General features: G+C 47.1%; 1 protein-coding gene across 4 annotated transcripts in view; it reads right to left on the bottom strand.

The window, feature by feature from the left end:
- Positions 1 to 10846, bottom strand: part of Nsmce1 (NSE1 homolog, SMC5-SMC6 complex component) — a 31381-nt gene extending 20535 nt beyond the window's left edge. Inside the window, exons 1-2 of one of the 4 annotated variants that reach the window (XM_041665952.1) lie at positions 10789 to 10846; positions 4127 to 4272 (exon numbers count right to left, since the gene is read on the bottom strand). In XM_041665952.1, the coding sequence (XP_041521886.1) occupies positions 4127 to 4262 (136 nt within the window). In that variant the 5' untranslated portion in view covers positions 4263 to 4272; positions 10789 to 10846. The other 3 variants (XM_041665953.1, XM_041665955.1, XM_041665954.1) reach the window with 3 other exon arrangements.
- Positions 10847 to 15012: the final 4166 nt, after the last annotated feature.

Raw genomic sequence — 15012 nt, 5'->3', positions numbered from 1 at the left:
GTCCTAGTCCTAATTTCAGCCGTGCACTCGGGGATCTCAGAACATATCCCAGCAGATAAGGGAGTACTGCTGTAAATCCATTCCTAGACCACAGTCTACAGAACTTTCCAAAGTTAGGTCACAACTTAGAGGTCAAATAAAGGCAAGAACAGTTTGATTACCAGCACTAAGGCATTGTACAGCTCCAGCACAGCACCACAAACCTATCCTGTCAGCAAGAAACCAAAAGGAAGAGGCAGAAACTGCCCCATAACTAAGAGATGGTCTTGTGCTAGAGAGATGTGTCTCAGCTGTGCAAGCCTGAGGACTGAGCTGCAATACCCAGCAGTCAGGGAAAGCAGACATAGTGGTGCGCATCTAATCCCAGTGTTCACAGGAGGAGATGGGGCAGAGACAGAAGAATCCTGGAAGCATGGGCAGGAGACACTGCCTCAAACAAGGTAGAAGGTAAATGCCAACACCAGGGCTGCCCTCTGACCTCCATATGCATGAGAGAGAGAGCGCAAGCACATGGCCAGGCCACCTCTGGAGGATGCTGAGGAGTACATGTCAAGTCCTATGGGGCTTGAAGCAGGGAGACAGGTCTAAGACTCCCTCTCAGTAAGTCCCTCAAGTTCCCCTTTCACTGCTGTTCAGGCAACTGCAGCTCACAGACTTCTTAGAGGTCAGTTCCCAAGCAGGCATTAATCACACTTCCCTGCTCCAAACCCTGCCGGGGCTCAGAGCTCTTCATCATCTGACATAACTCCGTCCTGTCTAGGCCAGTAAGCTCAGCTCCAGAGCAGAGGTCACTTCAGCAAGCTGCTCCACTCAGGCCTCTAGCCTCCGCTTGCTCCTGAGCATCAGCCCATTTCTGGAACTTCCCAGAGTGTTTCATGACCCACTGCTTTGGAGAACAGGTTTCTTCCTGCCTTCCTTCACTCTTTCCCCACGGCACATCTCGAAGGAACCCCATTTCTACGGTCTGCCTTCCTCTCTCGGTCCACTGGCCCTCGTCTCTATGGGCACCACCTCCTTCTATAGAGCTCCAACTGCATGTGCTTTCCTGGTGTCCTCTCCTCTCTATCCTCGGCCCTACCCCTTTCCTCACTCCTCCTGCCTGGGCTCGCTTTTTTAAAAACCATTTTTCCCTTGAAAATTAGAAATACAGGGAGGGAAACAAAAATGCAGAACAAAACCAAACACTTTTATTGCCATGAGCTAAAAGAGACTGTCAAGAGTTCACTAACAATACCAGGCGGTCTTGGCGCACTCCTTTAATCCCAGAGAGGCAGAGGTGGGCAGTGAACTCTCTGTGAGTTCAAGGCCAGCCTTGTCTAAGGAGCAAGCAAGGGAGTTCCAGGACAGGTAGGGCTATATTACACAGAGACCCTGTATTGAAAAACAAACAAAAAAGGAGTACACTAACACTCTAATGTGTTCAGTTTCAGTTTTCTTCCTTCATAAAGGAAGACAGCATAAGGAGTGTCTGGTTCCCACTGACCATCTCCTTCTGCACCTTCCCACACAAAAGCCAGCACCTCTGAGTACACAGCACAGCCTTCCAGTCCACTCTGGTACTTTTCTGAGCAAGGAAAATAATTCTGCACTTTCCCAGAAACTAACAGTAATACTGCAAAGTAATGTCAACTTTCCTTTTCGGTTACCAATCTGCCCATATAGACACTCAGCAAGGTCGGCTTTCTGTGCTTCCAGGGATCTTTCACCACTGACCTCGTGTTTCTACTGTCCCCAATGACTGGAGGCCTCAGTATGTGCCAACCCCCATCCCCAAGTACCATCTCACACCTCCCATGACCTGCAGAGCAGAGGTTCCAAATGCGTAAGGGTAGCCCAGGGAACAACTGGCACCTGTTCCATGGTTGGCTGTGTCTAAGGCTGTGCCCCGCCAGTTTGCTAAGCTGCCCTCTTCCTAACAACAGCCACCTAGCACTCCTCCAGTACCAGGCATTCTGCTTTAAACACTCAACTCTCAGGATCCCGTGAGTTATGCTCACTCTCCCCACCCTGGAGACAAGGACACTGTGGTGGTTTGGAGGAGCATGGCCCCCAAAGGGAGTGGTACTAGAAGATGTGGTCTTGTTGAAGTGTAGTCTTATTGGAGGAAGTGTCTCGCTGTGGAGCAGGCTTTGAGGGTCATATATGCTCACGCCATGTCCCACAAGACAGACAAGATGTAGGACACTTGGCTACTTCTCCAGCTCCATGTCTGTCGGCACGTCACCATGTCACACCGTGATGACAATGGACTAGACCTCTGAAAATGGAAGTCACCCCAATTAAATGTTTTTTCTTTATAAAAACTGCCATGGTCATTGTACCTCTTCATAGCAATTGAAAGCCTAAGACAGAAGTTGATACCAGGGACTGAGGTATTGCTGTGGTAAACCTGACTGTGGTTTTGTCCTTATCCAAAAGTCTGTCTGAGGTTAAAGTATTTTGGATTTATTCTGCTGGCAGAAGAAATCTACAAACAGCCTAGTACAGACTCTGTTGTGTGATTATTAGTGTTAACTCTGATGGAGATTTATAATGAAAAGGAGAAAGCTAAGCAGGGTAAATAACAAAATGTAAAATTTGAGGAGAAAAGGAGCACCAGGAAGCAGAACAGAGCTAAATCCTGTGTTCAAGGAGATAAATATATTAAGAAATAGAATAAAGAGAATGGTGACTGCAGGGCAAGATCCCACCCAGCTAAGTTTCCAATTTGTGAGAAGGAACTAAAAGGAAGCCTAGAGCCATGAATGGTGACCCACACCTTTCATCCCATCACATGGGAGGCAGAGGCCGGCAGATCTCTGAGTTTAAAGCCAGCCTGGTCTACAGAGCAAGTTCCAGAACAGCCAAGTTTAGACAGTGAAGGAAACCATGGAAAACAGAGAGCTGGTGAAGATGTAATTGAACCAGAAGGCCATGTTCCAGCCCCAATAAGCAGCAGAACTGGCAGCTTTGGCGATGTGGTTCTGGAATTAGGGACAGAAGAAAAGGAAGGGCTATGGAATTTGTCTCTGCGACTAAGGAAAGCCACTGAGGCCAGGCATGTGTCAGGAGTGTCCCTGAATGAGGCCTAGAGAGGCCATTGCATGAAGCTGCGAAACTGAAGTCTGGTCTGTTGGAGACTGGAAGATGTTAGAGATGCCAGAGTCGTGGGACACCTGCTGAGGAGAGCTGCTGGCAGGGAGTGGAACCAACCCAAGAAAGGATGCGTGCTGCAGTCAGCAAAATGAAAGGGATTGGAGATCTCAAGGGTGTTTGACATCAGACATGGAGACACAGAGCTTCGAGTTTGCCCAGCTGGTTTTCAGTCTTGTTTTTGTCCAAGTTTCCTTGCTATGCTCCCTTCCTTGCATTTGGTAATGTTGAAAGTAAGTAATCTGCTTTTGGTTTTGATTTTATAGGGATTTACAGTTAAGAGATAAGAGACTTTGATCTCTGGACTTATAAATAGGTTTGAAACAATAATAGACTATGGGGGACTTTTGAAGTTGGACTGAACGCATTTTTGCACTATGATATGGCTACAAGCCTTTGGAGACCAGGAGGTGGAATGTTCCCCAAAGGGAGTGGTGCTCTTAGGAGGTGTGGTTTTTTGGGAGGAGCTGTAGTCCTGTTGGAGGAAGGGTGTCACTGCGGAGGCAGGCTTTGAGGTCTCTTATATGCTCAAGCCACACCCAGTGAGACAGACCAATTCCCTTGCCTATAAATCAAGATGTAGGACACTTGGATACTTCTCCAGCACCATGTCTGCCTGCACGTCACCATGTCACACCATGATGATAATGGACTAAACCTCTGAAAATGGAAGCCACCCCAACTAAATGTTTTCCTTTATAAAAGTTACTGTTTTCATGGTGTCTCTTCACAGCAATAGAAACCCTAGCTAAGACAGACATCAAAGCTGGAGTATACACTGGAGCCCTGTTGTGAACTGTAACTTACGCCTTCAGAGTCCAGGCTTCTGCCTGTCAGACTAAGCGTCAGAGTCACTTCAGGGAGGTGGAGAAAGATGAGATCAGAGTCTTGAATGGTCGGGTCAGGACTACCAGATGACCTCTCATGCTGTTATCCCAAAATTACTAGGTCAATACAGACCAGGGGCTGTTGGGAACAGGGACACAACACTTACGGTCGTGGACCTTGTAACAGTGGTTCTGCAGACGCCTGACCTCCCACTCCTCCAGCACACCGTGGGTCATCAGCAGCTGGAGGAAGCGCCGATGGACATCCGTCATGGCACCCACTCTTCTCGTGCTGCCCTGCATGTCGGGGGAGCTGAAAAAGAAGAGCCACCGTCACCTGCGGGAGAGCAATGGTGGGGGGTCTGCCCTAGTCTGTGTTGACAAGCAAACACTGCTGCGGTTGTCAGAGCTCGGCTCCTTGTGCTGATGACTGCAGGAGTGAAGAGATCGGGTCAGGGCTCAAGCTCGTGCCACTGGTTTTGAGCAGTGTGGACTGAGAGCTGCTGGAGCCACAGCTGAACCACAGCCTCCTGGACTAACTGTGTATGAAGTGGTAAGCAGGCAGCTGAAGTCTCCATATGATTCAGTTTCTGGCCTGCAGAGTGGGAACAATGACAGAAATATTCTCCCAAGAACTTCTGTAACTCGGGTGACTTAACACAGGTAATAGCCTAGTGCCACAAAAAAAAAAAAAAACACCAACCCTGTGCCAATTACGACTGGACAGTTCTGAGTCTGGACCCTAGTTGGACCACTTACCAGCTCAACAGCCTTGAGAAACTAAGTCAAAGCTTTGAATTCTCCCTATAAAAGCATAACACCCACTGCTGAGAACACGCCCGAGAAGCACTTGACTCTGGTTTCCTTCCACTCTCCCCAGCTGCCAATAAAGCATTTATCACAGGAGGACTGTGGGCTATTTCTAGAGTCCACTGCACTCTCTCAGAAAGCTATCTTCTGGGTCTAGCAAGATGCCTTAGCAGGTAAAGACATTTGCCACTAAGGCTCACATCCTGAGTTCAATCTCCAGGACCCACATGGTAGAAAGAAAGAACCAACTCGTGCAAGTTGTCTCTGACCACTACACAAATGCTACAGCATGTGTCAATCCACGCCCACAGAGACACACACACACACAAAAATAAATGTAATAAAAACTTATCTTTCTACAAACCACAAAGATCAGAGCTGATAAGCACACGACACAAGGCAGATCAAAACACCTGCTCCTGCCAGGCAGGCGGGGCCCTGTAAGCACTAAGCACATGGGTGTGAAGCTGGGTGGAGGCACTGAGAGTCCTGCTTACCAGGCCTGCCTGGTCCTCACATGCATCTACGCTGTACTACAACCGAGCCCCTTTGGCTGGCTGCTGCTCATGGCACAGCTCAGCACTGTGAAGCAGTTATCACTCATCTGAGGTGATCCTGTGTTCCAACAAGCATATTGCCAAGACGTTAGGCCAACAGACTGAGAACATTTTTAGCTATTATGCTCAGTCTGTTTGTCTATAAAGCAATAAGAAAACATATCTTTAAGGCAAAAAAAACCTGATTTTAAGTGAAATAAGACTACCAAAGGCTTCCCAAGAACTTAATGAAAAAAAGATATAAAAATAAAAATCTGTGTCACTGTCGTCAGCTTCATGGGCTGGCTCTCTAAGCTGGAAAGGTACATTCCTCATAGCCACTTTCTCTGACTGCCTGCCTGCCAGCCACCTTCAAGAACACTTCACCAGCATGTACATTTCAACAAGCCCTAAGTCTGCCCCCTCCGTTATCTACTCTTGTCCATGCAGGCCAGCAGCCACACACCCATGCATCGCACTCTGGTCCTCCTCTCCCCAAACACAAGGAAAGACTATAAAAGGGAAAACTTTGCAGAGGATACCCAGAAAAGCATCATGAGCCCTGAAGGTTAGGCTGACCACCAGAGCAGAGGGCCAAGACTGCACCCTGCAGTGATGCCAGCCTGTTTCCTGCCCCGTCAATTAACTTTCTGAAGATGAGAGAAGGAAGGTAGACTTGTGTTTGTTTTTGAGAAAAAGTCTCTGTATGCAGTCCTGGTGGCTTAAAATGCACTATGTAAAAAGCACTATGTTGGCTGGCCTCAAACTCATAGAAATCCTCCTGCCTCTGCCTGCCTCTGTCTCCTGAGCACGCTGAGACAAAAGACATGCACTACCGTGCCTGGCTTACATTTTTCTTTTTTAATTTAATTCTGTCTTCCCAGTTTGCCAGCTCAATAAATAAGCATGGCTTAAAGATTCAATTTCTGCCTTTGCGTGACAGGTAACATGAATTCTGGTTACACAATTAGATTAATAATAACAATGAAGAAAAATAGCTCAATAACAGAGAGCTCACCTAAAATGCACCAGGCCCTAGGTTCAACCCCTGGGATACAGAAGAGGAGAAAAGGGGAAGGGAAGAAAAGAGAAGAAAGGAAAACCAATTTAAAGATTAAAAACTCTTAGACAAGATTTTAAAGTATGTTCCATTATTTCTAAATGCTAGAAACCTAACTATCCTGCAAACTGAGAGAGCTTTTATTAATGAGTCAAAATAGACTTTCTAGTAAAATAAATGAAGGATTAGCAGAAATAGAGAGCATCACAAAGTGGCAAAAGGTCACACAAGAACACACAACTGCTTAAAATGTTCGGCCTTTACAATGAGGCCTCATGAGCCTCAAGGTCAACTCATCAGGATCCTGGCAGCACACACTAGTCCACACTAGGTGGGAGCTCACAGTCCTCGGGTTCACAAGGCGAACACAACACAGAGCACAGGGAGAGGTGGTGTACATAAGAGCAGAAGATGAAGGGGATGACTGTGCCCACCATGCTGGCTGCAGAACAGGACAAGCCAAGGCAGCTGGAGAGACAGGCTACAGACTGGACTGACCGCGAGGCAATGAAGTCAGAAGCCAATAGCAAAGAGGTGACTAAGAAAAGTCCATTTGTTCAAAGCTTAAGGAATGCAGTTATAAATAATCCCTCCTAGCCAGGTCTGGTGATGCAGGGGCCCCAAGATCCTAGGCCTTGGTAGGGTGAAAGCAAGAGAGAAAGAAAGAAAAAAAGAGACATAAATAAATAATCCATTCCAGCAACGATGTCAATCAATAAAGTGGGAGTCAGAATAAAGGTAAAAAGCAAATATGGAGTCAGTTCACACAAAAAAACAAGTTGATAAAATGCATTCACACTAAAAAGCTAACAAAGATAAAAAGCAGGGAAACTACATGTATGCATGCATATGTGTGATGCGGGGGGTCCAACATATTGCCACACCCATGATAGACAGGTTCTCTACCACGGAGCTCTTGTGCTGCACAAATTGTCTTAATCAACAAAATGGCACATAAAAATAACGGCAGCAAACATAAAAATGAAAGAAGCCACTTCAAAATGACACTGGACCAGTGCTATCAGACTAATACGAAGTCAATCAAAATTCAAGCAGGCTCTGTGAATTATCCAAATGTGATTGACGAGCTGATTCTAAAACTACAGACAAAACGTCAAATATCTTTGAACAAAGGTGGAAAGACTAGTCCCACCAGACATCAGAATAGGAATGGTGAACGAACCATGGTAAGGGTACAGAAACTGACAGGAGACCAGTGGAGCAGAATGGAGAACTCAGAAGGAGGTGTGCCTGAGTGTGGAGACGCGCCACGGTGGAGCACAGGGCTCGGGCCAAAGCAAACCTTCTGTGAAAGCTGCCATGGTGGGCTCTCGGCTGAATCCGTCAGTGATGGGGATGCTTGCTGCCAAGCCCAAGTCTGACATCCTGAACTTGATCCCCAGGCCCACACTGTGAAAGGAGAACCAATCCTAAAAGTAGGCCTCCGACTTACACCTACATGCAGTGGTATATATTCCTGCTGTGTGTGTGTGTGCACGCGCGCACACACACACATACACACAGTGCTGAGGCAAATGATTAGCCATATGTGAAAAATAAAATTCAACCACTACCTCACACCATATACAAACTCAAACCTACAGGGTCATGGTTTTTAAAAAGGAAAAACTTTACAACTTTAAATGACACTAGGAGAACATATAATCCAAGAGTAGAAAAAGATGTCCTTTTACAAAAGCCACAAAGGACAAAGCATAAAATACATTGCTGACTGATTTCATTAAAGAACCTGCACCAAAAATACCAAAGGAGGGGGAGGAAGGGGAGGAGGCTACAAGCTGGAAGGTGTTTAAAATACACATAACCACAAGAATCTTCTTTAGAATACACTAAGAACCCCGACAGAACAAGAAGGAAGAACTGAAGAGAATAGCACAGAAACAGTGTAAGAGGCTGGTGTACACAAGAGTGCATTAAAAAGCTGAGCAGTCAGCCGGTGGTGGTGGCACACGCCTTTACTCCCAGCACTCAGGAGGCAGAGGCAGGTGGATCTCTCTGTAAGTTTGAGGCCAGCCTGGTCTACGAGAGCTAGTTCCAGGACAGGCCACAAAGCTACAGAGAAACCTTGTCTTGGGAAAAAAAAAGAAAGAAAAAGTCTTACTGTGGTCAGGCAAGTGAATACAGCGCCACACTGACACCACTACAGCAACACCCAGGAATCCTGGAATCCAGATGGCATTAGCAGGAGGAAGAGCAGGTTTGAGATCAGGCCAGTGTGGGCTAGAGAGACAGACTGCCTATCAAAAAGGAAAGAGAAAGGAGAGGCAGCTCAGGGATTAAAAGCATGCCCTGTTCTTGCTGGGGACTGGAGTTCTGTTCCCAGCACACTCAGGGGATCCAAGGCTTTGGCCTCTGAGGGCACCATGAACATACACACACACACACACACACACACACACACTAAATCCAAAGGAGAGAAGAAAACAGGAAGAGAGAGGAACAGAAAGAAAGGGAGGGAACAGGAGGGAAAGGGATCTTCAGATGGGTGAAGAGTGGAATGCGTGACTACGACTTCCCTCCACTTCTGGTGGAGTAGATTCCAGCAGTCTTGAGTGGCCCCAGAGACACTATTGTTATATACATACTGGCCCCAGGAAATGTGTCCATAGAGGCATCCCGTAACGGAACTCTGGCAACACTATGAATGCCTATCAACCAAGGAATAGCCATCTAAAAGGATTCTAATCACATCGTGGACCAGTACAGTGAAGAAAGCAGGGCTACTCACATCAGCATGGATGCTGCTCAAAACTGCATGAAAGCTGGACATAATGGCGCATGCCTTTCTCTCCAGCAGCGAGGCAGAGACAGATGGATCTGAGTTCAAGGCCAGCCTGTTCTACAATGCCAGTGATACAGAGAGACTCTGTCTCAAAAGAAAAAAAAACAACAATACAAAACTATACCAGATGCAAAGAGCAAGTCACACATTCACACAGGATGCCAAACACTGAAAATGGTATTCATCACAGGACCATACACAGTCAGTGAGACCTACCAACAGCAAGGAAGCCGAATCCAGAGCAGTGAGTACTCTGAGGAGTAGAGAGGACTCTGGTGGTGGTGGTGGTGGGGGGGGAATAGTATACTTAATTTGGTGGTGGCACACATGTAGGTGCTTTTTATTTTGTTCTACAGATTATAGGCATATAACATAATAAAAAATATGTAAATACAGTCAAAGAGAGAAGTATGGCAGAGGGAAAGGTCAAATGGGGTGACTTGGGGAAGGGGGTCAGAAGTGGGAGTAGGAAAGGTGCCCAGGAGCCATGCCTGCATGCTGCTATGACAGCCATAGGAGAGAGACTGAGAGAGGATTACTTGGCTGCTTACCCAAAGGACTTTAAAATTCAGGGGTCCATACGATAAGCAAAGCCTGGGCACCAACGGGCGGCCTGTGCTAGGTAGTGTTGGTGTTCCGACCGCACAGCCTGGTTTCAAACTCACCAGAACCTCAAGAGGGGCATTTTCACAGAGGAAGGAACTGAAGTTACAAAGGGACACAGGTGACGGAGATGGAGAAGGGGGTGGGACAACAAAAGCAGTCTCTGTTCTTATGCCCCTTCCAGTAGATTTAAAACAAACAAACAAAAAAAAAAACGAACTCGACAGACAATAAAATCATGATTGCTGGGCAGTGGTGGAGCACACCGTTAAATCCAGCACTCAGGAGGCAGAGACGGGTGGATCTCTGAGTTCGGAGTAGCCTGGTCTACAGAGTGAATTCCAGGACAGTCAAGACTACACAGAGAAACTCCGTATTGAAAAACATGATCGTACACATAATCACAAATAAGTAAAACCGCAGTCTAGGCTCCTTATCTATACTTCTCCAGTCTTCTGTTTGAGAACTTGGTCAGGGTTAGCCATGTGATCTGGGGTTATCAGTACTATGTGCAACATAATACAGGAACCCTAAACCTTTCCCAAATCGGACAAACCGATAATTCTGAACACATTTAGCTTCGGGCTTTCAAATACCGGCTCCACAAACAAACAAAGGGGGCACTGGGGGGGGGGGGGGCAGGCACGAGGCTGGGGTGGTTGTTTTGGACAGAGAGGTACGTGCAGTCACCTGACAGTGAACACAGTGACGAGGCGCACTTTCTCCGCCTGGCCCACTAAGAGGCAGAGACAGGAGCTACAGGAGTTCCAGAGCAACCTAGGCTACATGGTGAGACCACGTCTCAAAAAGTCAATATTTAAAAAAAAAAATTAAATTAGAAATAAACAATTAACTTGTTACGGAGCTAGGTCCCAATCCGTGCCCTTTGCGGGCATCAATATCCCCGTCAGAGCCGGACACCGCTCTCGTACGCCCCGCAGACCCCACTGCCGTCCTCCCGTCGCCCCAACGACGCCCGCTTTGGTCCCCGCAGCGCCCCGCGGCCTTCATACGCACCGCACGCCCGGAAGCCGACCAGCAGCGGTCACGCCGGAAGTCGCTCTTGGGGCCCGCCTCCGAGGCGGGGAGAGCTGCAATAGGGAACACCTATTGGTGAGTTACTCGCGTTCTCCCGCTCACTAGGGGAGTACTTCCGGCCCCCCCACCCCCGTTGCTATGGCGCCTCAACAGCTGTGGGTTGAGTCCCAAACTACGAAGTTTCCCGGGCAGCTTCTGTACTTCCCGGAACGACTTCCGCCGCCCCCGCTGCCAGCTCTGCGGAGAAGAGCCCACGTTCTGTCTTGTGGGTTAAAAATGCTGGCTTTAAACTGGAGAGGAAGAATGTGGGTTTTGTTTTCCTGTAGCCTGAGCTAGAAACTTGGCTTTGCCGTTAGTAGTTGAGCGTTGGCCATTTGTGGAGCTGCTAAATGAGGTTAATAACAGTCGGTTACATAACTCTTGTCTGCAAAGTGCTTACTGGGCAGGCAGTGTGTTCGAGACCAACCTGGTCTACAGAGCGGATCCCCAGGACTGGCTCCATAGCTAGCATCTGAGGAACCACATAGTTGACCTCCACATCACGCACACGAACACACACAAATAAAAGTCCTGAATACGGAAGTGTTCGCGAGCTTTCAAAGAACTGATTGCTGCCAGAGCTAGGAGAGCAGCTGAGACGTGTGGCATGGTGCTGGTTAAGCCCTAGCCACGCTCCCCTAAGAACTGTGAGACCTGATGAAATTACCAAAAGGAGTCACTTCTTTGAAGTCTCTCCAGTTGACCTCTAAAGGCATTTCCTTTGCATACATTCCAGACCCGACTCTTGAGCTGGAAGTGCACCGTGGCCCAGGAAGAGTGACTGATGATGCAGTTGCACAAAGTGCGTAGTCAAATCTCTGAAAGTACATTCTTACTCTGCCTCTCATCCACCCTGGAGTCTTACACAGCTCCTTAACCTTTGGAGAGGTCTTCAACTAAGTAGGTTGACTAATAGCACCGAGGTAGCTAAAAGCTTGATCTCTGGAGGCAGAAGGCCGGGGTCAAATCCTGGGTCTTGAACCCCAAATCTCTGCACTCTGTAACAAAGCACTGAATGAACCCCTTGCCCCATCTGTAAAGGAAGACTATTAGTGTCAGACTGTGGACAGGCAGGGTTGTGAAGATGAACTGTGGACCACTGGGGGTGGGGTAAACCCTCAGTAACTGTAAACTATCATTCCTGCCCCCCCCCCCCAAAAAAAAACTTATATAAACTGTCCCTGAAATGGGAGGTGAACAGCCTGGCGCCACAGCATTGACTTTATATCTTCTCTATAGAGGAATATTCTTCTGCCTATAGGAGCTGAGGAAGTACTGAGGGGGACGGGTAAGAGGATGGAGCCAAAAGATTTGGAACATACGTCAAGATGAGTTCCAAAGAGAGGCTAAGGTTGGCACCCCAACTGCAAGTGTGATGGTTAGCTGAACCACGCTCAGAGGACAAGCTAATACAGAGTCATCTTACAGCGGCCTTTGGTTGGGCTTGCGCAGCTCACTCTGAGATGTGAAGATGGCAGAAACCAGAAGGCTGCCGGCTGTTCACATTCAACCCCTGACGCCGTTCCGGCAGATGAGGATGAGGAGGGTAAGTCAGACAGAGGGCTCAGTGAGGTGAACTGGTGCAGTGGGCCTAAGAATGTGGTATTGGAATCCATTTGCAATGTCTGCAGGAGTTTCTCCCTCTCACGGAGAAAGACAGCTTCTGAGACGTGGTCTCTGAATCTCCAACAGTCTCAGTGCTGGGGAAGTGAGCTTACATAGAACAGAGTGTTGGTCTTGGAGTCAGAAAGGGAGGCTGCAGGCTTACACTGTGAAACCATCTGCATCCTCATGAAAGTACTCCTCCTGTTTCTGCTTTGTGGGCCCTTGATTCCTCCCTTCACAGCCTGCTCCACGCTGCCGTCTGTCTGTCTATGACATTAATAACACTTCTAATAAACGTCATACTCCCAACATTTTGTTTCAGTGTCCCTCTTGAACCCACAAACAAGACCGTTCCGTAGGAACAGATACTGAGAAATGACTGAGATCCGCCAGGGAGAACAGACCTGTCACCCCAGTAATGAAGACTCAAAGTCTCTTTTTGGCTCGGTGTTTACCATTTTGATACCAAGCACTGAACTAACTATCCACTCCATGACAGCGTTGCTGCTCACGTGCTCCCGGGAAATGTTGAGTCTGAAATGTGAGAGAACTTTGCTCGCACAGAAGTGCTGTGCAAGACAAAGGATGTTGAGGAGGGTAGTCAAGGCCTGAGCTGAGGAGGAAGTTTCCGGTCAGGTGGGTCATTCGCCTCAATGCTCTGGAAGGGATCAGAGAAATTATGAGCTTAGCCTTGTAGTGTAGAGAAGGAGCTTTGATGTGTTCTTTTCAGTTATTCCTGGAACAGGTATAGAAGCTGACTGTATGTTGGACCTCAAAGCTTCGGCAACTTCCAGAGAATCTTCAGATCACACTCAACGAACCACAGCTCAGCGAGACTAGAAGTCAACAACATGCCAGGCCAGAAGCCCATGCGCAAACAGTGCCCGAAATCCGTTACTGCAGCTGCTTCTGAGGAAGGGGCCAGGAAGTCAGGCGATTTTTTTTCTTTTTTCTTTTTTACTGTAAGCACCTATTTGCAAAAAAATAAAATTAAAAATTGTAAGTATACATTTGAGTTTTCTTTCTGAAGAGAAGTGATGCCCATGGCAGATGTACCCACAGGTGTTTGTTGTATTCATCTTTGTGGCCTGTCTGAACAATAAATATTTTTGTTATACATTTTTTGGAAAAGAAAAATAACCTATCTGAAAAACTGAAAATTACATGCAGGTTAACAAGAAAAGCAGGCTTGAAATTGCAAAATACTCAGAAGTGAGTGCCTAAAGCTAGGACGGCAAAGTAGCCTTCTGACCCGAGGAACAGAATCCGAAGGGAGCGAGTGTGAAAGCCGGCATAGCAAGACTGTTGGACTGCGATCCAACAGACATTAGGAGGGAGCTCTTGCTAATGGCCTTCGTCACAGAGATAAGCAGTAGGAAAATGTCAGCTAAATAAACACAGAAAGCAGAAGGAAGGGTATAATAATAAAAAAGCAGAAATGGCACAAAATGAAGTTATAGAAACCAAAAGCTGTTGCTCTGTTACAGACCTGTAAAATAAGGTGGATGAAGAAAGTATATATATGGAACCAAACATGGGTCCTCTGCAAGAGCTGAACATGCTCCTAATCACCGAGCTCCTCTCCACCTCCAGCACAGCTATATCAAGACACAGATGCAAAAATTCCCTTTACTGGTTGTGATGGCTATTCTTGGTTGCAAACCTGACTGTACCTCGAATTAACTAAAACCCAAGAAGCTGAGTATGGATGCACCTGTGAGCGATTTTTCTTCTTTATTTGAAGTGAGAAGATGCACACCTTTAAACCGGACTTTTTGAGGTGGGAAGATCCACCTTTAATCTGGACCACACCTTCCCACTCCTCCCAGGACGTGGGAGAAGGAAGCTTTTGCTCTTTGCTGCTTACCCTTGCTCTCAATTTGCTGGCATTAGAGCCTACGTCCTTAGGATTCCAATGAGACATCCAGCCTCGGGGACTGAACAACTGTTGGATTCTTGGACTTTTTGTTGGACTAGCTGGACCACAGCCTGTATGGCACTTTAATAAGTACCATATATATGAATGCATGTGTGTGTGTGTGTAAATACATATTCTGCTTTTCTAGAGAACCCTGACCAGTACACTGGTGTAGCAAAAGGTGTGGAGCAGCCTGGAGAGATGGCTCTATGGTTGAGAGCACTGGTTGCTCTTCCAGAGGTCCTGAGTTCAATTCCCAGCACTCATATGGTGGCTCACGACCATCCATAACTGTAGTCCCGTTGGACCCAATGCCCTCTTCTATTGTGCAAATATACATGCAGGCAAAAAAAAACATACATAAAATAAATAATCTTTTTAAAAAGATAATTGGAAACATTCAACCTTACTCTCACTGAAAATAAAAACAAAGATAAATTTTCACTCATGAAAGTGGTGAACTGTTGCCAAGAGTAAGAAGAGAACAACATTTTGTGGTCACATGCTGAGATATAAGCATCCTAGCCACCACAGAGGACAGTTTGGTGTCTCTGACATTGCAAGAGCTCATCCAGCAATTCGACTTGTTGGAACTCAGCTGGAGAATCCCACTTGTGTGCCAAGAAGATTGCTGCAAGAGA

The sequence above is a fragment of the Microtus oregoni genome, unplaced genomic scaffold (assembly GCF_018167655.1).
Source record: "Microtus oregoni isolate MIOR12 unplaced genomic scaffold, Mior012 000016F_ref0000370, whole genome shotgun sequence".
Lineage (NCBI taxonomy): Eukaryota > Metazoa > Chordata > Mammalia > Rodentia > Cricetidae > Microtus > Microtus oregoni.
The sequence above is the reverse complement of the archived record's forward strand: the minus strand, read 5'-3'. Positions and strand labels throughout refer to the sequence as shown.